Raw genomic sequence first — 26,766 nt, 5'->3', positions numbered from 1 at the left:
GCTGTTATTAAATCAAAGGCATTCTCCAAATTAATGGTATCTTAGAAGCAAGGAAATATGGCACCGTGCCTGGCAAATATTAAGCGGCCAATAGTTGCAGGCTATTGTTGTATCAGGTGCTCTAGAAACACTAAGAGCTTGGCTGTAAAGAGGAGAAACAAAATTATTCCACTTATAATAAAGCAGCAGGGAAAAGCCCGGGAAAAATATGGCCAGGAACATGATCTAAGGTGGCTGCCAGGAAATTCCCTTGGTAGATTTCATCTGTCGGCAACAATTTGTGGAGCACTTGCTCTTTGCCAGACACTGTGCTAGGCACCAGGGGGCATAATGAGACAGGAATGCTGCCTTCGAGGAGGGCAGGCCAGTGGAGGTGATAAGGCACGGGTACCCTGTCTGATAAGAGAGCTGTTGGTCAGGTTGCTGGGGGGCTGCTGCCCCAGGAACTGGGAAAAAGGTTCTTCAGCCCGTCCAGCCAGTGACTCAGAGGTTAAACCTCACCCAGCCCCCACAGGGCTAAGCCTGGGGGCTGTAAGAGGAGTAGGCAGCTTCTTTGGCAGCTGTGGTGGCCAAAAACAAATATCCTGGAGAAGGGGCCAAGGCCTCAGAGTGTGGACTGTCCAACCCACAGAGGAACTGGGGAGGGAGCCCTCTAGGGGCACGTGGGCTGGTGTTTCCCAGCCCTGGCCTCCAGGGATGTGGCAGCTGGCTGGTGCGTGCCAGCTCACCTGCTTTTCTTCTCTGCCCTTCCAGCACACCTGCCCTCAAAGTTCCATCTTCACCATGGCTCCTGGAGAGAAGATCAAGGCGAAAATCAAGAAGAATCTGCCGGTGACAGGCCCGCAGGCGCCTACCATTAAAGAGCTGATGCGGTGGTACTGCCTCAACACCAACACCCACGGCTGCCGCCGCATCGTGGTGTCCCGTGGCCGCCTCCGGCGCCTCCTGTGGATTGGGTTCACGCTGACAGCCGTGGCCCTTATTTTCTGGCAGTGTGCCCTCCTCGTGTTCTCTTTCTACACCGTCTCTGTCTCCATCAAAGTCCACTTCCAGAAGCTGGATTTTCCTGCTGTCACCATCTGCAACATCAACCCCTACAAGTAAGAGGCAGGAGCCGGGTGATGGGAGTGGGAGTCGAGTCCCCTCCAGAAGCCAAAGTCCCTCCCGAAGGTGACAAACTGGCACAGCCTGGGAGCCAGTGCCAGGCTGCAAACAGGTTTTTTAGAAATCTGAATTCGTTGCCAACATTGGTAAACTGCCCTCCCCCGGGTTGCAAATCCGTACCAAGTTTTCATTCCATCAGTGACTTCTGAGGATGGGCTAGCCCCAGGAAAGCAGGAAGGGGAGGCTGCAAGCATCCGAATGAGCTACACCCCTCTGCCCTCCCCCACTAATCCCAGTTTAAGCATTCCCTGCCCCATCCCACCCCCTTCTCTCCAAGCTCACATCCTTACTCTCCCCAGAAGCTGAGCTTGAGAGGCTGACTCAGCATTGACACCCAGGTGACTTCCAGAAACATCTCAGCTGCCCCAAACCCTCATCTGGGTGAACCCAGACCCATTAATTGAGATCATGGGGCCTTGGGCAGGATCAGCCATTCCAACTGCCCTATTGTCTGCCGTGGGACCTGTTCTAGTGGGTCATCAGAGTCCTCCTGAGGATTATAGAACACTAATCCTGGGGGCAGGTCAGAATTGGGCAGAATTTGTCAGGGTGGGTGTGGGGGTGGGGAGAAGGGAAGAACAGGGGAGGGGGATTATCAAGATTATCAAAGCAGACTATAATCAGTGTTCCGGAGCCATCAATGAGACAGTGACAGCAAAGACCAAAATCAAAATCAGGTCTAAGACTCATTCTGTATCTCCCAAACCTTTCTCTTCTTTCTTCCTCCTTCCTTTCCCCCACCTTCCTCCTTCTTTCCTTCTGTCCATTATTTGTTCCATAATCATTTATTTACTCAGCATCTATAAACCATCACACACACTGTGCTAGGTTCTGGGGCATAGAACTGAACAACCCAAACACAGTGCCTTAGTGGAGCTTATCTAGTAGTGGAGGACTAAAATATTAACAAATATAATTACACTACTGTAATTAATAATAGAGACCACTTAATTCTATATATGTATCTGTGTGTGTTTATTGTATATAATAAGCTCATTGATCTTTCCCAACAACCCTGTTTTCCAAAGGAGGAAACTGAGATACAGAATGGCTAAGTGACTTGTCCAAGGTCACATAGCCAGTACCAGGGTGGGGAACTTGAACCTAGCTAGTGTGACTCTCGAGTTTCTACTCTCAATCACTGTGCTCTGTTGCCTATGCCTAGAGCAAGGGGGACAACTCCTGGATCATTCTTCTGTGTTCTTGGGGGTCATCAAGCTAACAGCTACACCTTCTTCCCGCCCAGCACTGATTGGAGGATAATCTATGGGTGGGAGCAGAGGGTGCTGGGTGGAGACAGAGCCTGCCCCCTAGGGAGACTCCTGATCTGCAGTTATTTACTTGTCCTCGCTGTGGTTGGTTTATGGGAGGCACCTGACAGTCACCACTCCAGAAATGCTGGTTGGGACACATTCATCAACACACCCCGAGAGCAAGCAGACAGTGGTGGCAGAGATGAAGCTGCAGAAAGTCACATAGGGGTCACCCATGCATGAGCCTTTCCCTGTTTGCGGAGCCAGTGGTCACTTTGGATGGGGCAACTAGTGAAAGGCCCAGTAGTGAAAGGGGCGGGAAATGTGGGCTTGAGGCTGACACGTGGTGACGGAAAGCAGCACAGGGACGTCCCAGTGCTCTGCCAAGGGAGCCTCCCGTGTCCCTGACTCTTTCTTCCCCCCTTGGCAGGTACAGTGTCGTGCGCCCCCTTCTAGCTGACTTGGAACAGGAGACCAGAGAGGCCATGAAGTCCCTGTATGGCTTTTCAGAGATTAAGTCTCGGAAGCGCCGAGAGGCAGAGTCCTGGAGTTCAGCCTCGGACGACACACGGCCCAAATTCCTCCGCCTGGTCCCACTGCTGGTTTTCGATCACGAAGAGAAGGACACGGCCAGGGACTTTGTCACAGGGCAAAAGAGGAAAGTCAGCGGGAGCATAATTCACAAGGCTTCGAATGTCATGCAAGTCCATGAGTCCAAGCAGGTGGTGGGATTCCAACTGGTAAGGTTCACTTCTTCACAGTTTTGGGGTATGGGGCGGGCGTCGGGTCCAGGGACTCTTCTGCTTGGCCATTAGCCCGTGTAGTCCTGCTGGAAGAATACAGCCAGATGGGGTGATTCAGAGGCAAGCCACCGAAACCGACTCAGTCAGTCTTTCTTCTTTTCTTTTTCTTTTTTAAATAGAAACAGGATCTCACTCTGTCACCCAGGCTGGAGTGCAGTGGTGCCATCGTAGCTCACAGTGGTTTCACTCTCCTGGGCTCAAGTGATCCTCCTGCCTCAGCCTCTTGAGTAGCTGGGACTACAGGCGTGGGCCACCATGCCCAGCTAATTTTTCTTGTTTTTTGTAGAGACAGGGTCTCACCATGTTGCTCAGACTAGTCTTGAACTCCTGGGCTCAAGCGATCTTCCCCTCCCAGCCTGCCAAAGTGCTGGGATTACAGGAGTGAGCCACCACACCCAGCCTGACTCAGGCAATCTTAAGCGAGGGAAAATTGTCTTAGAAGGCAATCAGTAGCTCATGGAGGCCTCTTAAAAGGGCAGAAATGAGGGAATCCAGGGGTCTAGGTGGCAAGAAATGACGGAAGGTATTTTCAGATATTGCTGCTGGATTAAAGAAGCGTCAAGTATTTTCAGTTCTTTTTGTTAATGCTTAAGAGTCACAGTCCATCTTGAGAATATCTGGTTGGCCAAGCTTGGGTCACTGGCTCATCTCTTGGCTAATGGAGGGTGGGGCATCTTAATAGAAAGTCTCATCAGACCATATCCAAAGAGAGGAAAGGAAATTCTCCCAAAGCAAAATTGGGGTGCAGACACCAGAAGGAAGAAAACAGTTAATAAACAGCAGAAACGCCAATGTTCTCTGCAGTACTTGCCTTCATGAGGTGCTGTGGCCCGACTTCTCTTCTCCCCCTCTGGTCCCATCTGAGGGGCTCTTGAGAGGGAGCCATTCACTGAAAATGAATTCTGTTGCCTTCCCTGGGCAAACCTGCTCACCACTCTGCCTCTCCACACCCCAGCCACCTCGGGAGGATGGGAGCTACTTCTACACTTTATGGCATCGATGCTGATTGTGAGAGCTCGTGGCTCTCGTTCCAGATCCTGAAAAGTAGCCCCTCCTTTAAATCACTGAGACTTCAAAGTCTTCTTGGGTCCTTTCATAGGATACTCACAAGGTTCTTCTTGATACAAAAATCAATTCTTTGATGTCTGCCCTTTCAGAAGAGTTTCCAAGCCCTGTGTGATGAGAATATCTGGAATGTATCACAATTTCCCTGTTAAGCTCTCATTTTTTTTTCTCCGCCCCACCCCTAAAGCTCTCATTATTATATATTTCAAATGTGGGTCCTCTCAACTACCATATGGAGTTGGGAAGGGTGGTATTTCAGTCAACATTTTGTGCATGAAATAATGGATCCATAATGCCTTGCCCAAGATCCTACGGAGGTGCAGTGTTAGAGTCTGCGCTAGAATCCAGATTTATTGGCCGCTGATACAATAGGAGGTGGGGAGGGTTGTGCAGGAATTACACAGTAGCATCGATCAGCTGAACTCTGGGTGTCTGGGGACCCTAAAGAAACTAGATTTGCTTCTTGTCTGGTGGGCAGATGGTAGTAGAGATTTGTAAAAGTGGAACTCTGTGTCCTTCCTTGCTCAGCACCTTTTTGGTCCTTAAGGCTTGAAGATGTTCTCTCCCAGCCCCCAGAAGTGAAAAGAAACCCGTCCTTGCCTGAGTTTCTGGCCTGGGGTCTCAGTCACTCATCCTCACCGTCCTTCTAAGGGGTAGTGGTAGGACCAATGGCTTCAGCCTGGTGTCTTCTCTTATTCACAGTGTGCCAATGACACCTCCAGCTGTGCCACATACACCTTCAGCTCGGGGGTCAATGCCATTCAGGAGTGGTACAAGCTGCACTACATGAACATCATGGCACAGGTCCCTCTGGAGAAGAAAATCAACATGAGCTATTCTGCCGAGGAGCTGCTGGTTACCTGCTTCTTTGACGGGGTGTCCTGTGATGCCAGGTCAGGAGAGGAAGGCTGCTCTCTCAGCCTCTGAGGACTGGCATCTCCGAGCGCCAGGCCCCTTCCATGCACCTACAGCTCAACTATAGGTCTTGGGAGCAAAAGATGGTCTTTTTGCTGACCTTGCCCTTTGGAAACTGCTTATATGGGAGCTGGGCTCTAGAGTCAGTGAGTGAGGCGTACATGGCGTAGTGTCAGATTATCTTTAACCTCTTTAAATTACTGATAAAAACAGAGTAGTTGATAGTGTACATATCGCCTTGTATATTACCATCATGCATACCAATGAATAAGAACCTCCAATCTAGTACAAAGGAAGAAAGAAAGAGAAGGAGGAGGAAGAAAGGAAAGAAGAAAGGCCCACGTTCAAATACTTGAGCTTTCAAGCCTTTCCCACCTTTTAGATAACACTCAGATCCCTGGTGGTTACTGGGCAATGAATGGAACATTCTAAACTATTCCTGCTTGTCTGAAGGGCTTACTTCATTCTTTTTAAATACTAAGTCTTTCCCACATCTCTGAATGTTAGGAGACAGATTGGTCCTTGAGAAAACTGAGTGCTTGGAATCATGTCTCCCTGAGTGTTGGTTCTAAAGTCCCATAAGGGCACATATGATGTGATTCTTTCTCTGGGGATCATTTCCTAGGACTGAGAATTTGAATGGAAAAGTGTCAAGTGTTGGCTGAGAAATTCAAAAGTAGAGGCATTTGGGGAACAAGGAATGCCAAGTCGGGATGGAGACATGGTGAGAGGATTAAGACAAAGAACAGAAACTGGAGAGTCTAATTCTGTGCCAATGTGGGTGAACCTGGATGAGGGGCCTTTTTGTTATTTTATCAGAGGAAAGATGGGGAAATGAGTTGTATCTATCATCCATTCTCCCAAAGGAGAGCTGGCCCCATTAGCGCTGCCCTTGCAGGTGTCAGCTAAGATGTGTGAGGGCAGTTCCTGGCACAGCCCTTTCTGACCTGTTTTCTTCCTCCATAGGAACTTCACGCTTTTCCACCACCCGATGCATGGGAATTGCTACACATTCAACAGTGGAGACAATGCGACCGTCCTCAGCACCTCCATGGGGGGCAGTGAATATGGTAAGGAAACCTGCACTGAGGAAATCTGAGGTCCTCTAACAGCGAGGCTGGTGGCAGCGGGACTTTGGGGATGTTTGAGCCTTCCCGAAGCGCAGGATCTCTGCACTTGGCCAGAAACTGGGGACACTACTTTTCATTGTCCGTGTTCCCAGCGGCATTCACGTAGGCTCCTTCCTTCCACATGATTGTCTGTTTTCCCTTTTGACTTCTCTACCTTTGAGAGAGCAACAGGACATTCTTGAGGTTCCTTCTGCTGGGGAGCCACTCTGGTTTAAACTCATAGCTGGGGTGAATACTGCTGGGCAGCTGGCTTCCAAATACAGTTAAACCCAGATGTGCTGGACGGGAGATAGGGAGGTAGACACACATTTATCTTAGTTAAGATGAGAGATTCTGGAGCCAAAACCCAGCTCTGCCACCCACTGTGTGACCTTGGGCAAGTTACCGTACTTCATCTGTAAAGTGGGAATAGGACCTTAAATATGTAGAGCACTTAGAGTAAGACCTGGTTCACACTCTGTCTGCTCAGGCCGCCGTAACAAATACCCTAGGCTGGGGGCTTAAACAATAGACATTGATTTCTCACAGTTCTGGAGGCTGGGAAGTCCAAGATCAAGGTGCTGGCAAATTCGGTTCTGGTGAGGCTTCTGTCCTCGCATTGCAGATATCTGTCTTCTCTGTTTGTCCTCATGTTGCCTTCCCTCTGTGGTGTGTGGAGGGACAGAGTGCTGTGATGCCTCTTCCTCCTCTTGTCATGGCACCAATCCTATCAGATTAGAGTCCTCCCTCCCCTGACAACGTCATTTAACCTCACTTAAGGCTCTACAGCCAAGTACCATTAAATTGGGGGTTAGGGTTTCAACATATAAATTTGGGGGAACACAGTTAGCCTTAACACACACTAAACAGACAATAAATGCTAGTTGTTGTTGTCATTCCTACTGTGATTACCGTTACTAGCATTGCTACTAGTCACTACCATTGTTGTTCTTGCTGCTGGTACTGCTACCACCAATAATACCATTGCTACTTCCAGTACTACTATTCTACTACTACTCCTTTTGTAGGGAAGGTAGGAACTCAGCAGATTGGCCTGGTTTACCCACAAAAGAAACTCCTGAAAGATCCTATGCAAACTGAGCATGATTTGATATGTAGATCTGCTCCTACCAGGAAAGGCAAGGCCCTGTCGTGGAGGAAATCCACCCTTGGAATTTTGGTCTTTGTCACTGTGTCGCCTGTGCTCTTACCGAGTCTGTAAGAAACTGTAATTCAGAGTGTATACTTCAGTGGGAAGAAGTCATGTGAGAACTGAGAGTGAAGAGTTGCAGAGTCCTGGCTCTGCTACGTGTGACAGGCAGATCACTTTTCTCCTCTGGGCTTTGGTTCCCTTGTTTGCAAGTTGAAAGTCAGAGTAATTCTCAAAGTTCTCTTTTCTCGATCCGTGCAGACCTGCTTATTCACTCTTCCACTTACCAGACACTTATTGAGCATCTGCTGTATACCAGGCCCTCTTCTAGGTGCCAGGCACATAGCAGTGAATAAGGCAGATGCCATCTCTGCTTTTAGGGAACTTACATTCTAGTGGAGGGAGACAGATTAAAAAAGTAGTAAACAAGTACACAGACATTACCCAGTTAAAAATCCTGATGAGTGCCTTGAGGAGAAGAAAGCAGCAGGATGGGAAGATGGCATGGCTGGGGCGGGGATAGGGATTTTAGTTTAGATAAGAAGGTCCAGAAAGGCCTCTGTGAGGAAGGTTGTTTAGGGATGAGAAGATCCATGTTGAGATCCACTAAGAACACTTTAGGGACTAGCAAGTGCAAAGACCTTGAGAAGAAAATGAATTTGATGTGTTCTAGAAACAAAGAAAAGATCAGTGTGCTTGGAGCTTATTGAGGGAGGGAGAGAGTGGGAGGAGGGGTGGAGGGGGAGCTAGGCAGGGGCCGCAGCATCATCACCTTGACAGCCGCAGTTGGGTTTATTCTGTGGCATCCCCATGTATCCCAGGAGGTGCCACTGAAAGGTGTCAGACCAGGGAGTGACCTAGTCTGAGTTCCAATATTCAGTCCCTCCGGCTGCCGGGTGCTGAACAGACTGCAGCGTACAAGAGCAGGAGGATAGAGGGAAGTTGGAGCAGTGGCCAACAGATACGCCGCTAATGATTCGTCTTTTCCCGGGGGCTCTCCCTGAGGGTATAAGCAGCCCCAGCACCGTACATCCCTTTCGATGCTCAGCTGAACTCCCCATCTCAAAGGGCCACATGGAGATGCATGTCTCAGGCAGAGTAGCAGTTTCCTTACGCTTAGCGAAAATGTATTCTTAGCAAGAGCCGTGACTGTGATACTGTGTTTGGACCCTTGTGTTGGGCTAAGCCCTGGGGGCACAGGAGTGAGCAAGTCAGGTTCAGCTCCCAACCTCACGGAACTTCCAGTCTAGCATCATCCATTTCTCACTTGTTGGAAATGCCTGAGTCTTGGATTTGAGGCCCCCAAACAGCCGGAGAGGTAGGCTACCCCCAGGGAATGTTTTCCTAGCCTTTGACCACAGCAGGCTGCTTTATCCTCCCAGGGCTGCAAGTCATCTTGTACATAAACGAAGAGGAATACAACCCCTTCCTGGTGTCCTCCACCGGGGCTAAGGTGATTATCCACCGGCAGGACGAATACCCCTTTATCGAAGACGTGGGAACGGAGATCGAGACAGCAATGGCCACTTCCATGGGAATGCACCTGGTAAGAGGATATTCTCATTTCTGCAGGCCTGGAGGGAAGGACAGATGTTTTCAAGGACAATTAGTGAGGTGGAGCTTATGGAAAAGGGTGTTTGTTTTCAAAGGGAGCATGGTCCTGGATTTTCCAATGGTGGTTCTAATAATTATACTAAAGGTTGTGTTTGCATCTTCTGTATGAATGAGGACAGGATAGCATTTTGGGAAAAGAATTTTAATGAACCTTCCTTGTTTCAAAAAAAGACACTAGCATTTGCGGAACCTATACTGAAAACAAGGCATTAGACACCAATTATATATTTGCCAGTAATATAAATAGTAACATAATATATAAATAGAGCAGATTAACTTCTATCTTTCTGGGCTGCCAGGAGGCTCATGCATGTTGCAAACAACTATCTTTTTTTTTTTTTTTTTTTTTTGAGACAGAGTCTCACTCTGTTGCCCAGGCTAGAGTGCCGTGGCGTCAGCCTAGCTCACAGCAACCTCAAACTCCTGGGCTCAAGCGATCCTCCTGCCTCAGCCTCCCGAGTAGCTGGGACTACAGGCATGCGCCACCATGCCCAGCTAATTTTTTCTATATATTTTTAGCTGTCCAATTAATTTCTTTCTATTTTTGGTAGAGACGGGGATCTCGCTCTTGCTCAGGCTGGTCTCGAACCGCTGAGCTCAAATAATCCGCCCGCCTCAGCCTCCCAGAGTGCTAGGATTACAGGCGTGAGCCACCGTGCCCGGCCGCAAACAACTATCTTAAAGCCTAATGGAAAATCACTGGGCTATCAAATGTCTGTTTAGCTCATCACACTTCCATCAATTCCACCTCATTTACCAAAAGTCCCTTCTCCCTCCAAGTATTTGCCCTTCTGTGACCCCATTGGGTCCTGAGAACACTCATACCTGTCAACAGAAGCATACCTGGGCTACAGACTCCCGTCCCTGAGTCAGCCATGCCCAATGGGAGCAAAAGGGCAGGTGAGGAGTGTGCTCTGATGCCCCTGGTCACGCCACTGCTTGTTTGCAGGCCTGGAGTCTCTTTATACCAGTGTCTGTCTGTCTTTCCACCTGTCTCTCTTTCTCTTGCTTTCATAGAATGACTATTAAGAACTTATTTAAAGGAGCCAGGTGCATGCCTGTAGTCCCAGCTTCTCAGAAGGCTGAGGCAGGAGGATCGCTGTAGCCCAGGAGTTTGAGGTTGCAGTGAGCTATGATGAGGCCACTGCACTCTCCCCAGGGTGACAGAGCAAGACTCTGTCTCCGAAAAAAAAAAAAAAAAAAAGAAAAAGAAAAAAATGTCGAGGGAGAACTCCAGGGTGCATGAGAGCATATTATGGGATGCCTGACCTAGGGTTCGTTACTGAGGGGAGGTGAGATTCAAGGAATGCTTTCCTGAGGAAGCAATATTTAAGCTGAGACAGGGGAGATGAGGAAATGAAATGGTGCTACTGCAGAGAAAATTGATTCCATGCCTCATGGTGCCCCATCAAAGGGACATCCCTGGACAAGAGAAACCATCGGCATGGTTGTTCTGGGAACTCAGATGCTCTCAGGGGGCATGCCATTTAGGGGCTTTGTTCTAACACAGGGGAAAAGGAAGGTGTACGAGCTTGGGTTGTGTGAATGCTGATGGCCCAAGAAAAGAGAAAACATCTTGAGCCTCCGATCTGTTTAAACTGTGGATTGAAAAGACTCTGAGATACCACTTAAGTGCCTAGGCCATCGATTCCCTTGTTCACTGGTAGATGGCAAAAGTCCCGGCCCACAACAGTGAGCATTTTAATCCAGCATTTCCCAGGCAGTTTTCTCTGCACCACGAAGAAGGACCTGGGATTTGCAGCACATCCTCCCCTCATCCTTTCACTCTGTTCCTCTCTTCTGCCTCTCACAGTGTCTGCAAATTGGGATGAGCTGAGATAGCTTGCAAAAGTACGAGAGCTAAGGAATTCTGCTGTTTTTTTTGCTCTGAGTTTGGAAATACCCAACACATTGTTAAGCAAATGTTCTCTTTAATAATGGTGGGTAAACAAAGTCGTGGGTGTGTTTTCTGCTACACCTATTATAATTTGAGATGAAAAAAAATCAAAGCCACAGAGCAGGGTCCGTCAGCTCTAGGTCAGATTTATGAGCTATTTAGAACAACAATAAAAAATCAGGGATTACTAAGAAGTCAGCAGGGGGTCACTAAGAAAAAGTCCAAACAAACTAGACTTCCTTCCTTTCTTATTTATTTTCTATTTATTTTTTGATAGGTGTGTTAAGCTGGGAGACTCAGGCAGTTGGGTAACAAAACTTCCTTTATTCATTGAGGGACTGTGTGTCCAAAGGACTAAATATTCAAAGATGAACACAGCAGAGCTCCTACTTTCAAAGATTTTACCTTTTAGAGGGGATGACAAATGTCAACCCCCCTTTGTAACACAATCTCTGTGGAAACAGGGACCTTGTCTGTCTGGTTCCTGGGCTCAGTTTTTAGAACGTAGTAGATCTTCAGTAAATATTGATGGGTGATGCATGGATGGATGGATGGCTGATGAATGGATGGATGGAGGATGGATGGCTGGTGAATGGATGGATGGAGGATGGATGGCTGGTGAATGGATGGATGGAAGATGGATGGATGATGGATGGATGGATGATGGATGGATGATGGATGGATGGATGGAGGATGGATGGATGATGGATGGATGGATGGAGGATGGATGGCTGATGAATGGATGGATGGAAGATGGATGGCTGATGAATGGATGGATGGAGGATGGATGACTGATGAATGGATGGATGGAGGATGGATGGATGGAAGATGGATGGATGATGGATGGATGGATGGAGGATGGATGGATGATGGATGGATGGATGACGGATAGATGCGTGGGTGCCCAGACAGAAGCTATTGGAGAAGACTTTGTAAATGATAAATTTTTAAAGGATCAAGTATAGCCAAATAGTGCAGGTAGAAGCAGTCCAGACAAAGGGCATAGCAATGACAAAGGAGTCACAGAAAGGATTTTAAGCTGTGTAGGGAAAGTTTTTGAAAAATCAGTATACCGGAGGCAGCACATTTATAGAAATTCTAGACAGAAATAATGAGAACCTTAGCTGAGGCAATGTCTGCGGGGATGAGCAGAGGGAATAAATGTTAGGGACATTACAGCAGAGGAGCCACAGGGCTTGACAACCAATGTTAGCGAGAAGGGCCAGGGGAAGTTCGATTGGTATTCGGGTCCTGGCTTGGGCAGTGGAGTGGAAGAATGCCAGACTCAGAATTAGGGACTACGAAGTAGGGGTATATTTGGGGGAGAAGATGACCATTTCAGTTTGGGACATACCCAATTTGTGGTGCCTTTAGTAAATCACGGTGAAATGAAAATGTCCAGTGAGTAAGATGCTACAAACCTGGAGCTCAGGAGAAAATCTGGGAGGTAATTCTGCACGTGGAAATGAATGCCATTACCCAAGACCTGAGACAGAACCCTAAAAATGCAAATGTCTAAGGGCTGAGCAGAAAGAAAAGGGAGAAACAGGGGCAGAGAAGTGGGAGGAGAAGCCGGAAAGAGTTGGTTTCAGATAAATCAAGGAAGGGAGCTTCAAGGAAGGCATGACCAAACATGCCAAATGCAGTTGAGAGGTAAAGTGAGGTAAAAGGTGAACTTGGGGTTTGGCAACCAAGAGGTCACCCACGTTCTTTGCCAGAGCGGTTTTCAGCGGAAGGAGTGAAACAGAAACCAAAGTACAATGGGCTGAGTCGTGAATGGGAGACGAGGAAGTGGATGAGGGTGGACCACTCGCCCAGGCAGGTGTGGGGCTGGGCCCTGGACAGTGGGGAGACTCCTCTGGCATCGCAAACCCTACTGTTTCTTTTTATCCTAAAGCACATACACAACTTCTTTTCACAAGTGCCGTGTGTGTACCACAGGGATTATAAGAGCCCAGACGGCTGAGCTTCAAACCCCAGCTTTGCACTTGGTGGTGTAATCTCTGTGCCTCAGTTACCTCATCTGTAAAATGGGAATGATAATCATAATGTACTACTTCATGGCTGGTGAGAATTCAGTGAGTGCATCTGAAGCGTTTAGAAAAGTGCTTGGTGGGTAGTAAGTGCTCAAAAAATATTGGTTATTAGTATACATTTTTTAAGAAAAGGGATGCAAAGGGAAGGAAAAATAAGTTTGAAGTAAAAAGAGGGGTTAGGGAAGGTTTTTCCTTGCCTTTTTTGACACCCCTCTCCTTTATGAGTGAGATATACATACAAATAAAATATATGACATAAATTATTACATAATAATATACTAGTATATCATATATAAAAGATACTAATTATACATACATAAAGGATACTAATTATTTGCCGTATGTGTCACAAATATCTTTCCCAGCTTTTGCTTTCCTTTTCATTTTCTTTGTGATACTTTCTCATACACAAAACATCAAATGTTTACATAGTCTAGGTCTTTGTTTTCTTCTTTGGTCCTTATGTGTATTGAGGGTTTTTATTCTTTGAGATCAGATACCGAATTGAGTTTGCTTCCAGTTATTTTATGATTTCACTTAGAATTGTTTTCAGCAGGATGTGGAGTGGAGATCAAATTTACTTCTTCCTTCAAATACTTAACAAAATGGCCTAACTTGAAATATTGAGTAATTCTTTCACCATTGATTAGAAGTGCAAACTTTATCATATGCAAATAACATTTCTAATGTATTACAAAGAAAAAAACAAACAAAAGAGAGTTAAACTACCCATAAGCCCATCGAGGGCACAGTCCTTCCACTCTCTTTTCTAATTTTTTTGTTTGTTTGTTTTGTTTTATTTTTATGAAAACAGGACCCTACTGAGTATACTCTTTTGTAATCTACTTTTATTCCCCTACTCAAAATACATCATCATCTTTCCATGGCATTAAATGGTTTTCTACAGTCCCAGTTTTAATGGCAATATACTATTTTCCTATATGAATGTAGAGTTTACCATTATATGTGAAATTCTTGTAGTATTTTTTTTTTTTTTTTTGAGATAGCATCTCACTCTGCCACCTGGACTACAGTACAGTGGCATCATCATAGCTCACTGAAGCTCCAGATTCCTGGGCTCAAGTGATCCTCCTGCCTCAGCCTCCTGAGTAGCTGGGACTACTGGTGTGCACCACCATATCCAGCTAATTTTTCTATTTTTTTGTAGGGATAGAGTTTCACTCTTGCTCAGGTTGGTCTCGAACTCCTGAGCTCAAGCAATCCTGCCACCTCAGCCTCCCAGAGTGCTAGGATTACAGGCGTGAGCCACTGCATCCAGCCTTTTAGATTTTTAATTACATGTTCAGTATCTGTTTTCCCTGTACTGCAGGGCCTGGAGCATTTTAAGCCCACTGTTGAAGCGACACTATCTCTGTTGAATTGAAATGAACTGAGTGGGAGGTGGAACTTGCAAAGTAGACTGAGGCCCACTAAGGAGTGCACTGAAGGCTGGACTGTTGCCTTTGGACTTGAATCGCCAGGCAGTGGAGAGCAGTGATAGGACCAGATCTAGGATTCGGGTGGTCACATGGTACGGGTGCAGGAGATACTGAGGGTGGGGGGAAGTTTTGAGGCCTTGCGGCCCACCGGGGCCCTTTTCATTGTTCCGGAGGGTTGGGGGCCCGGTTCGGGGGTTGGGCGGGATTGTTGGGGCCTTCCTTGTTTCAGGGGTTGTTTTTAGGCTTCCTTTGTTGCTTCCTTGGGCCAAGGGCAGAATGATGCCCAGGTTTCTAGCTTAGACAACTGGATAGATGGAGTGCCATTAGCTGATATGAAAAATACAGGAGAGTGAGCAGGTTTTAGGTGGGGAGAGATGCCAAGTTCAGTTTTAGACATCATGTCAGTTAGCTTTTGCTGTGTACAAACCATCCCAAAACTTAGTGGCTTTAAACAAGAACCAATGTTTAATGGCTCCCAAGCTGTGGGTTGGCAATTTGGGTTGGGCGCATCTGGGCAGTTCTTCTGATCTAGACCAGGCTCAGCTGATCTCAACCAGTGCTTGGTCATGGCGTTTGAGGGCAACTGCCGAGTCTGCTGGCGCACCTTGGTTCTCCCCAGTGCAGCCTCTCCTCCACCAGCTGTCTGGCTTGGGCCTGTTCACACAGCAGTCTCAGGTTCCAAGCTCAGTAAGAGAAGGCAAGTTCCAATGACAAAGCCTTTTTCAAGCCTCTGCTTGCATCATATCTGTTAATATCCCACTGGCCAAAGTTTAAGTCCTACAACTAACCCAGATTCAAGGCCTGGAAAATAGACTCTATCTCTTTATGGGATGGTAGGATTTAGGCCACTTTTGCAATCTTCCACAGACACGGTGTGTTTAAAGTATGCATGGGCCACCTAGGTAGAAATGACCAGTGGTCAGTTGGATCACAGGAGAAAAATTTTGGCTGGAGGTCAGATTTGGGGGCGTCCGTCATTCATGTTGCCGTATCAGCAGTGGATGAGGTCATGCATGGAGGGCATACGTATTTTAATAATGAAAACTACCCCTCCTGGGGAAGTTCCTATGTGCCAGACACTGTGCCTAGCTCACTTGGCTCACTTAATCCCCACAACAGTGCTTGGAGGTGCCTGGTTGAGAGAGTGAACTCTGGATTTGAATCCTGGCTCTATCTCCTGCCTGCCATATTACTCTAGGCAAGTTATCTTGTCTCTCAGTCTCATTTCCCTCTTCTGCAGTGAGCCTGTTGTCAAGGTTAAATGAATTGATACATGTACGGTGCTTATCAGGGTGTCTGGCACATTGTAAGCTCTCAGTCAAGGTAAACTGTTGCTGTTTAATAAAAATAGGCCTGTACTTCGGATGCCTTAGCTAGCCTGCCTGGCACTGCTGGTTGTTTAGGGGCGATTGATCATTGATCATAACATGGTGCTTCCAGAAGAAGCCCTTTAGGAGGGCTCAGAAGCCCACCCACCTATTCCCAGGGTAGAGGGGACGGTCAGGATAGGGCCTGAGGCAGCCTAGACACCCAAAGCAACCAAAGCCTCCTCAATAACGAGCTCTCCCAGGCCCAGGCACAGGCTCAAGAAAGAAACCATCCACCTGTTCCATCTTTAACGCAGCTCTCGCTGCTGTCCTCACCCCGGAAGCAGCAGCCCATTTTAAGAAATAAGGACAGTGCTTGGCCACTGAGGGAGGGAAGGGGCCCCCATTTACCCCCAGAGCCAGACTGGGCTCCTGTTGGTGGGGCCTGTTGGCTGGGGCTGGTGGATGTGTCGGCTGTGCCCTCAGTGGCTGGGAGCAGGAAGTCCTCTTTGCTATGGGGAAAGTCTTTCATTCGAAGGAAATCTTACCCAGAAATGTCCACGGTGGAAACAGAGAACTGTAGGACCACTCTGGGCGAGCCTGGAGACCAGCCTGCTTACCTCCCACCCCTCTGTGACGGGCCCTAAAACAGGGTGCAGACAGAACACAGTCTGCAAACCTCTGAGCTGTGGCGAAGCAGTCTTCCTGAGAAGGTGGCTTGGGCAGTTGCTGGCTTTACCACTGAACTGTGAAAACAATTGTCCAACAGCCACCCTGTCTGGGAATAGCCTGGCTGGGCTGACACCTCATAGATGAGGAGTGATTGTGCCGGTTGGAAGCTCCCAGGGTTGCAAGAAGGCAGGAGCCGCCTCTCCCATGCCAGAAACCATGGCAGCTTGATAAAGGCCTCCCCGCTCCTCCCCTGCCCTCCTCCCTGCCCCACACACTCTGCTGCCACCTGGGCTTCCCCAGGCACAGTTCATACCTTTAAAGAGGTGAGCTAAGGACTCCTGTGCAACTGCCTCCCTCCTACAGGGTTCTCAGAAGGAAGTTGAAAGGACCTGGTTTGATAAAAATGGGTCCCATGTCCCACATATGTATACATATATGCTCACGTACACTGATGCCCGCCCACGCATACCTGTGCGTGCACACACACACACACACACTGATGCCCGCCCACGCATACCTGTGCGTGCACACACACACACACATACACACTCTTACGTGTACATGTGTATGCACAGATACACATACACACATGCACATATACACACTTTTGTTTTTGTGCCCCTAGGGGTCAGGATAGAAGCCAAAATGTCTCCCCACCCCGCACAAGCCAGCAGCTCTGGAAAACTCCAAGTTTGGGTTGGGGCAGAGAGCTCTGTCAAAGTTCATCCAGTTTAGTCTTCGAGAAGCTCCAGATCTCTGTCCCACTCAGAAAAGACCATTTGCCCCGTTTGCCCTGCCCCGGGTTGCTTCAGAAAGCAACCCGAGCCACCCAACAGTTCCAAGTTCAATAAGCATCCCTGCAGAGTAAAGGGCCACTGAGTGCTCACAATCGGTTTCCTGGAAGTGGCCCATCGGCTGGTTCTCAAGGGAGAGGGAGCCCCAGCCACCTTTGCTGGCTGCGCACGGCCTGCCTGAGTGCACAGCCCTCTCGCCCGGATGCCAGGACATCATACTTTCCTGCCCGGGGCAGGCAGAGCCCGTAGCTGACACTCTGTGCTCTGGGAGCAGTTCAGCAGGACCTGGGGACCCAAAGGAACATCTGCCCAGGGGGCCTGCTGCTTGGAGAAGCTCAGAGGATGGTACAGAATCCAGATGCACTCGAGGAAAGCCACTGCTTGGCCTCTTTCATCTCAGTTCCCAGCCCAACCCTGGCGGGCACTCTACACGTGTTTGCTCCCCAGCTATGAAGTCTCTCTGTTTTGTACTGACGCGGAAAGATGCTGCCCTTGTTAGTGGGAAGGGCAGATCGCAGGGCGCAGTGAATGTGTGAGTCCGTGTCCTGTCTGAGATGCAGGATCTGACCTGTCAGCACTCCTGGGGAAGAGGGGAGGCCAGACAGCTACTCTCCCTCTGTTTGCTTCTGTTGCTTTAACATTTCCAAATGAGCACTGTCGATAGCCCTCGAGGTTCTTGCAGCTAATTGAGGGAGATTGATGGGTCAGCAGATGAGCTATGATGCAGGCAGAAAGGGATTATCGCCACTGGAGATGGCTGCGCTTCCACCCGCATCAAACCTCTGATTCCTTTCCCCCAAGTATCATTCTTTCTTCGAAGAGAAAAGAATGTTCTGCCCTCCCACAAATCTGCCATCCTTTTTCCTTTTACCCTGTCTCCTCCCCCACCCCCTGACATGCTCGTGCATGGGCACGTGACCGTGCACACACAGACCCTGGGACTGCGCCGTAAGCTGGTCACGATTTGTGTTCAGTTACTGCTCCCCCTTTAAAGATGTTATCCGCCAGTCCTTTTTTTTTTTTTTTTTTTTGCACTTGTTTGGCTTGTCTGAGTTGTTTGTTTGCAGTGACAAATATTCAGCTAGAGACAAACAGTGAACTACAATAGGACATCATTGAACAAGGTTTTTGAGCTTTGGGTGACGATGCTTCTACCTCCTCTGGTGATCAGGGTGTCATTCTACTCTGCTGGGCTTCCCTCGGCTCTTTCTAAGAAAGTCAACTTTTTCCAAGTCAACGTCTGGGGCTGGAAGACGAGGAAATGGGTCCTTCGCAGGGACGGGGATCCCAGGCAGCTGACAGTCCCCACTCAGCTTCCTCATCCCCCCTCCCATCTCCCGGTGTGGATCTGCCAACTGCTGATTACTGTTCAGAAAACCAAATCCAGATTTCTCAGCTGGGCACGATTTGGTCTCAGCCTCCCTCTCTGACTTCATTTCCAGTGATTTCTCTCTTTTGCCATGCTCCTGCCTCGAGCCTCTGCGGCCCCCCCTGCCCAATCCTACTCTGTCCATTTCTGGACAAGGCCATTCCTTTCTGGCTGTTCCATGCTGAGCCGACAGGGTCTCTTTCCCAGAGACACCTTCCCTGATCACTCTCTGGGAAAACTGCCCCCTCCTCACACTCCCCACCAGTCTCCCTACTTTGTTTCATGGATCACCATCCAGAATTATCCAAAAGCATCTTATTTATTGATTTGCTTGTCAACCATCTGTTTACCCCACCAGAATGTAAGCTCATAAGAGCAGGGAGCTTGTCTATCTTGGTCACTGATGATCCTACAGTGTCTGCAACAGCACCCGGCACCTAGTAGTTGCTCAATAACTTCCTGTTCAGTGAATGACTTAAGGGCTGCTCAGCTCCCAAGGGTGCTCGAGAAGCCCCCTGTCTGGGCCCGGGGGAGGCAGGCTGAATGTGGGCTGCTGTGATTGCAGACGGAGTCCTTCAAGCTGAGTGAACCCTACAGCCAATGCACGGAGGACGGCAGCGACGTGCCAGTCAGCAACATCTACAAGGCTGCCTACTCCCTCCAGGTATGGGGTTGCAGGGGCGCCCTGGGTTATGGCTTGGACCCAGGAGGCAAAGTTCTATTTAGGCTGGGGTGTGGCTGGGACCAGGAACTCCGCGGAGGATCCCTGGGGTTCCTCCAAAGACCTCAAGAACAAACGGCGCCGGCTGGTTCCAGTCCTCTGAATCCGTCTGTAACCAGAGCTTAATTGATTCACTGAGGTTTGCGTGGAACACAATGTACAGCCGGGACAGGCCCACTTCCCAAGTGGGGCTTGGCAGGTCAGAGACAGGACAGAAGCAGTCCGGGACAGAAATGACTGAGAGGTGAAGAGCGTGGCTTCCGGGCCCATGTGCTGCTCACTCGCTCATGGCCTTGGGCAAGTTGTGTCTCAACAATCGCAGGGGTAGTGGGATCGCATCAGGGGCTGCTAATCGGCAGTGCCCAGCCCCCTTCCAGACGGCACATTTGGGTTTTTTTTAGCTTGGATGGTGTTTAAAAGTCAGAGAATTTCACAAGATAATGCAGATTTTTAACTTCTCTGAAAAACGAGACAATATGGCAACATAACATTGAGCCAATATTCTTGCAGGATAGAAAGTAGGTGGAGCCACCCCGGTAAACCAGGCTCATATTCTCTGGCCCCTGCAGTATCACCACCCCCCAACTTACATCACCGCCTCCTGTGGGCAGTTGGGTTCTCAACCCTCATAGTATGGGAGTCTGCAGTTCACTGCCCACCTGGGTACCCACAGAATCCACGAAGATCGTCCCAGCAGAGCAGAGGGACCAGGCACCCTCAGCACAGAGCGAGAGCAGAGCAGAAAGGTGGTGGTGACACTGAGGAAAAAGCGACAATTAGTCAGAGATTGTCTGTTTATAAGAAACAGAAAGACTTTGCACCCATTAAAGTACAGAAAAAAAAAAAGAAACAAACACAATCAAATGGACTTTAAGACAAAATAAAATAAAAGGTGAGCTCATTGGAGAGTACGAACAATTCATTTCATGCTCGCAACAATCTCATGAAGTAGGTGTTATTATACTTATTTCAAAGACAAAGATAGCAAAGCATCTGAGAGGTTAAGAAACTTGCCTGAGGTCACACAGCAGGTAGGTGGCAAAGCTAGGATTTGCTGAGTAGCCTGCCTTCAGAGCCCCTGCCGTTAGCTTCCTGTCCCCCAGGCAAAGCAAAATAAGGCAAAAGCCCTTAGCTTTTTCGCTATAAGCTTCATGGATAGATACTGTGGCAGTTTATGACCCCCTGAGATCCAGTGTGGAGGGCTTCGACCTGAGAATTGGACTGTGTTTCTTTCTCTCTGTTTCTTGGTAACTGCTCCAATTTCCCCACTCATCTCTACGTCGGCACCCGTGTGACGGAAAATGACCACCCCGGCCGCAGCTCAACCCAGTTTCTGTGTCTCAGTGAATCCAAATTCTCAGCTTGGGCCCTCTGGAGTCAGGGGACCACCCCCGCCCAGTCGGCACACGGGGCACATCCGCGCCGTCTGCCAGGGCTCTGGGATGAGGGGTGTGCAGGGAGCGCTCTGGCACCTCGTGCAAGGAGCCTAAGGCAATCTCCGGGTCTCCTCTTTCAGATCTGCCTTCACTCGTGCTTCCAGGCGAAGATGGTGGAGAAGTGCGGGTGCGCGCAGTACAGCCAGCCCCTACCTCCCGCAGCCAACTACTGCAACTACCAGCAGCACCCCAACTGGAGTGAGTGACACCCACCCAGCCTTGCACCCCCAGGAGCGGAGCCCCCTGGCGCCAGCCTGTGCTAGGACACTCCTGGGCCCCTACCCATATTGTCTTTTGCCCGAGGGAGGTATCTAGGGAGGTATCGGTAGAGAGCCGTTTACTAGTGTTTTGCGTCTGTTGTCATGCGGGGCTTGGATTATACTTCCCAGTTAAGGACCAAATGCTACACCCAGTCTGTGCTAAGAGCTTGAGCGCCTCAGTCAACTCCAGGAGGTGGGAACTACTGGTGGATAGTTACCTTTCGCAGAGTAGGTAAACAAGGCTCAGAAAGGTTAGGCAGTTTGCCCAAGGTCACACAGCCAGGGAGTAACAGAGCTGGACCCAAACCAAAGGCTGCATAACCCTGAACTCGTTTCCTTAACCGCCACCATATTGTTTTCCAATGTCACAAAGTAGCATGTATTTCTAGGGAGCTTCAGTGTTTGTAGAAAGTGGAAGGAGAAATAATTAAAATGAGACTGTACGGGCACCATTGGTGACCTGGGGACTCCCGGGAAGGGCCCTGTGGCCCCCACACTTATGTCACCTTCTTCCTTCTCCCTCAGTGTATTGCTACTACCAGCTGCACCAGGCCTTTGTCCAGGAAGAGCTGGGCTGCCAGTCAGTGTGCCGGGAGGCCTGCAGGTGAGGGGACCCTGAGGGGTGGGGCAGGTGAGGGGACCTGGGGGGATGGGACGAGCAGAGCTGGCCTGAGCCCGGCAGCCCACGCTCACTCTGTCCCCTCCTTCCCTTAGCTTTAAGGAGTGGACACTGACCACCAGCCTGGCGCAGTGGCCATCTGTGGTTTCGGAGGTAGGTTCTTCTTCCCACTCTTCCCCCTTGAGCCCCCGGCCTGGAGCCTCACTGACATCGGTGCTGTGTCCTCTGCCTGGGGCATGGTCGGGGGGGAGGGAGCTGTCTTGCCGAGGCCAGGGGACAGGGGTGGGGGTGGGAGTGGGGGTGGGGAGTGGGAGGACGCTGTGGAGCGGGGGCTGCCCTGGCCTCTGAGTTGTCTTCAGCCCCCCTCTTGTTTTATCTGTCACAGAAATGGTTGCTGCCTGTTCTCACTTGGGACCAAAGCCGGCAAATAAACAAAAAGCTCAACAAGTAAGTTTCCCTCCACCTGTTTCCTCCGCCTCTGCCCACTGCAGGCCCAGCCTCCCGCTTGCTTCCTCGTGGCCAAACCATCTCCTTGCCCTTCCCTCACTCATTCATGTATTCAGAGCCAGGAGAGGGTGAGCCCACATCTGTGATTCATGCCGTGCGAACTCACGTTCCTCTGGGCCATCCCCGACTCCACAATGCCTATGGCTGGGCCTGCCCCCGGTGGGAGCCGATTCGGACTCCAACATTCATAGAGCATCCACGCCAGGCACTTTGTGGGGTGCTGGAGGAACCAAGAAAACAAAGCAGACGTGGTCTCTGCCCCCACGGTGCTCACAGTCTAGTGATAAAGACAGACCGTGACCAAGCAATTGCAAACCATCAAACCAACTATTGCAAACCAGTGACCTCTAGGCCAAATCTAGCCCCACAAAAGTAATCCATTATTTCCAGGTTTTTCTGAAAGATCGAAAGTGCTGGCAATATGACCCTCTGTTCTTGCATAGCACCAAACAGCTGAGTAAGAGCCGCCCCTTTGGAATGAGCCGCAGTATGGCTCACCATAGTCCGATCAAGAGGCAGTTTAGTGCAACAGTCGAGACGCGGGCTTTGAAGCCAGGTCTCTCTGGGTTTGGATGCTGGCTTGAGCAATTATGAACTGTGTCATCTTGCACTAGTTACTTAACCAGTCTGTGTCTCAGTTTCCACATCTGTAAAATGATGATTAAAACACACCTACCCACCTCGTAGGATTGTTGTGAAAATTAAATGAGTTAATTCATATAAAGTTCTTACAACAGTGCCTGGCAACACAGGAAGTGGCCAATAAATGCTAGCCGCCATTCTGGCTGTTATCGTATTACCTTACACCCAGCCTGCCTGGCTCCTGCGTGTACTTGAGATCGCAATCAAACAATTACAAATGCCAGCGTTTGATGAAGAACAGGGTACGGGGGGAGTATGGGTGGGAAGACTGGCTTTGTTTGGAGGTTGGGAAACAGTTTTTGAGTGAATGAATGGCCTGAGAAGCAGGCCCAGCCTGGAGATCTGCTCGGGGGTAGAGACGGAGCCCCCTGGGAGAGGTTCTCACACCCCGCCAGAGCTCAGAGGGCTGGGGCAGGAGGGGACAGCCATGCCAAGGAGCTGGTCATCTGGTAGAATGCTGAGGTTCCCAACTCACCTGTTGGAATTTCTGCAGGACAGACTTGGCCAAACTGTTGATATTCTACAAAGACCTGAACCAGAGATCCATCATGGAGAACCCAGCCAACAGTGTGAGTGGCTTCCTTCTGGGACCTGGCCTGGGTCTACGAATGTGCCCTTCTGTCTGGCCTCGGGAGCAGCCGCTCCAGGCCAGCTGGGCCTTGGGTTAGAACACAGAGTAAGAGAGGACAGGAAGCCCTCCTGCTTCCTCCTCAAGCCTGTGCAGGGCCGGGGCTAGCCAGTGGCTCCCTTGGGAATGAGGGTCCCTGCATGAGGCCAATTGGGGTGAGGGGCTTCTTCACAGCGTGGCTTGGCCTCCCTTGCAGATCGAGATGCTTCTGTCCAACTTCGGCGGCCAGCTGGGCCTGTGGATGAGCTGCTCTGTCGTCTGTGTCATTGAGATCATTGAGGTCTTCTTCATCGACTTCTTCTCTATCATTGCCCGTCGCCAGTGGCAGAAAGCCAAGGAGTGGTGGGCCCTGAGGCAGGCACCTCCCTGCCCCGAGGCTCCCCCCAGCCCACGGGGCCAGGACAATCCGGCCCTCAATGTAGACGATGACCTTCCCACCTTCACCTCTGCTCTGCGCCTGCCGCCGGCCCCAGGGGCCCAGGTGCCCGGCACACCGCCCCCCAGATACAATACTTTGCGCTTGGAGAGGGCTTTCTCCACCCAGCTCTCAGATACCCAGCTGCCGGGTTAGCCCTGAAGCGAGGTTGGGAAGAAAGATCTAGTCAGGACCACCAGCCATGGTCTGAGAATTTAGACCTGGCGTCCCAGACACAGAGGGGTCCCTCTGCCCCTACTCTGGGTTTTTCAGAGATGCTGACTAAAAGCCTGCTTTGAACAACAAGATGGGACCTGAGCATGTGCAGGGGACCCGCTGGGCCCTGCCCAGCGACACTCAACAACTGCCTGGCCCAAACTCTCAGCACATCGCTAGAGACACACCGGGTCCTAAGGAAATGGCGCCGGCCCGGGCGAAGGCCAGAGGGAGGACTGACAGAGCTCTTCGCCAGGTCGTGAGAGAGGAGGACTCCTCCAAAGCCCCAAGCCAAGGCTTTCACCCAGTCCTCTAGCCTGGGCTGGGGCCCAGGGATGTGACCTTGAGTGTCAAGGCTGGACAGCTACTGCCTGATGCCAAAGATAGGAGGAAACGCCAGCCCTTGTGCTGGAGCTATTTGTCAATAATCTGTTCTTAGACACTGACATTGGGGCAAAGTCTCCTCTGGGCCCGCAGGCAGGGAACTGGCCCAGGGCTGTTGGAGTGTGTGAGGCGTGCACTGGTGGGAGGTCTGGGGCTGTGTCAGGGCGTCCTCAGTCTGGGGCCAGGGTGGGGCTGTGCTCTGGGCAGCTGTGTTAGGTGTTTAAAGCCAGCACAAGACCGGTAGGTTGGGTGCTGTTCTAAGCACTTACACAGATGAGCAAAGGGGACCACAAACTGTGGATGGCCCTCAGGCCAAATCCTGTTTTTGCCCCTGACCTAGGAATTTTTATTTTCACTTTTAAATCGCAAAAGAAGAATATTTTGTGATTCATGAAATTTCAGTGTCTATAAATAAAGTTTTATTGAACACAGCCATGCCCATTCATTCGCATACTGTTTATGGCTGCCTGTGCACCACAACAGCAGAGTTGCGTCACTATGTATAACACAGACTTGCAGAGCCAGCACAGCCCCAAATATGTCCTCTTTGTTCCTTTACAGAAAAAATTTGCGGACCCCTGGATTAGCACATTCAAGAGTTATGATTGCCCCATTTTGTAGATGAGGAAACCGAAGCATAGAAAGATTAAGTCACCTGCCCAACATGACATGGCGAGGAAGTCACAGAGCTGGGATTTGAATCCGGGTCGTCTGACTCCAGAGCCTGCACATTTTATCACTCCAGCATTTTGCATCCAATTTGTGTCTGTACCTTTTAAGAGTGAGACTGATGTCATTTCAGGACTAAGCCCTGCACGGGGATAGCTGCTAGTAGAGGCGAGAGTCTTGGTGAAAGTGAGGGGCTGTGGGGACCTTGCCTGGACCCCCGGGGACACCTGGTCCAACCCAACCCCAGGCCTGTGGCTGGAATAGCCATTTCTGCCCCATGTGGTGTCTCCTGGAGCAGGGCACTGCCAAGAGGCGCCTCAGCCAGTAAGAAAGAGGTCATGGTGACCCAGGCTGGATGGAGCTCCCTTGGGGAGTGGCTCAGAAGCGGGGGCTGATGCAGGCAAGCACTGAGTGACAGAGGGCACAGGCCTGGCTTCTGTCTGTGCTGGGCTCAGGTGGCTGTAGCCGGTGCCGACAGGGAATTTACCTTCGACGCCTACCTGGGCACTGCCCAGAGAGGAGCTTCCTCCTCCTCCCCCACGGCAGGGCGGGGTGGGGGGAGCTGTGTCTCAGATTCATGGAATCGAGCAGCCCTGGCACGATGTCACAGGCGGGAACACTTCTAGCGAGGCTTGTCAAAGGCGAGGCCACGGCATCTGGAGCCGACAGCTGCTCAGTCCTCCCCCAGCACACGGGCGTGCACACGCCGCGTCCAGCCGTCGCCACTCCTGCCTGGCTCCTGCAACGCTCATCAGGTGCAGATGTCACCACCTCTCTGAAACCTGCCCTGACTCTTCCCTTGCCCCAAGAAGTTGGAGCTTCCACCATTATGGAATTTTCTCCCCTCGATATAATTTTTTAAACCATGTGTCTGTCCCCCTCATTAGACTGTGAGCTCTGTGAAAGCAGGAAGTGCATCTCATCTCTTCATCCCCAGATTGGGACAGGACTGAGTACAATGTTGGCATATAGGAAAAGTTTGTGGAGCTAATAAAAACAAAAACAATAACGGCTAGTGCTTACTGAGCACTTCGTGTTTGCCAGGGGTTCTGCTAAGCACCTTCACACACATCAGCCCTGTGCGTCTCACAGCTCGGGTACTCTCGTGAACGAAGAAAGTGAGGCACCAGGAAGAGTTCTCTTCATGGCCACACTCCTAGCAACCGGCCGACCCAGGCCAGCGGCCAGAGCTTGTGTGCTTGACCACTGTGCAAACTACCTTCCGCATGGAAGCTTCTCCCCGGAAGCTGTTTGTCAGCCCCTGAGGATGTTTCTCCCGTCCTCTCCGGCTTCAGATCCAGCCCGCTCAGCTGAATGGCCTTCTTCTCCCGGGGCAAAGGCGAGGGCAGAGTAGAACAACTTTATTCCAAGACCCTTTTGATAAGCAGTCAGGAGTTGCAGACTGCAAGGGTCAACAATGCCATTTGCAGGTCATAGGCATCTTTGCTCTTAAAGTGCCCCTGGTCTTCTCAAACTGAGCTACCACCCTCTCTGGTCCTCGGACTTCCCCTCTCAGGCCACTGAGTCTCAGCCCCAAGAGTCCTGCCACCCACAGACCATCTCCCTGGCAAGTCAGAGGCACCTCAACTGCGGCACAGCCCTGGCCCCCAAGGGGAGATATTGAATAAAGACTCCAGTCTCCTCCTGGGGTCGAAATCTCAGAAGAGGGTTCTGGGCTGGAT

The 26,766-nt window shown here is 50.1% G+C and overlaps 1 protein-coding gene across 1 annotated transcript; it reads left to right on the top strand.

The window, feature by feature from the left end:
• Positions 1-758: 758 nt before the first annotated feature.
• On the top strand, positions 759-23,971 carry SCNN1G (sodium channel, non voltage gated 1 gamma subunit). The gene is made up of 12 exons (XM_012644936.1): positions 759-1,100; positions 2,848-3,157; positions 4,988-5,178; positions 6,167-6,270; positions 8,842-9,005; positions 19,153-19,251; positions 20,825-20,942; positions 21,530-21,608; positions 21,719-21,776; positions 22,009-22,070; positions 23,266-23,341; positions 23,597-23,971. Exons 1-12 carry the CDS (start codon positions 784-786, stop codon positions 23,969-23,971), a joined length of 1,953 nt encoding a protein of 650 aa, XP_012500390.1. The 5' UTR covers positions 759-783.
• Positions 23,972-26,766: the final 2,795 nt, after the last annotated feature.

Source organism: Propithecus coquereli, unplaced genomic scaffold (genome assembly GCF_000956105.1).
Source record: "Propithecus coquereli isolate 6110/MARCELLA unplaced genomic scaffold, Pcoq_1.0 Scaffold223, whole genome shotgun sequence".
Lineage (NCBI taxonomy): Eukaryota > Metazoa > Chordata > Mammalia > Primates > Indriidae > Propithecus > Propithecus coquereli.
Note: the sequence above shows the minus strand (reverse complement) of the source record. Positions and strands in the feature narration are given on the sequence as shown.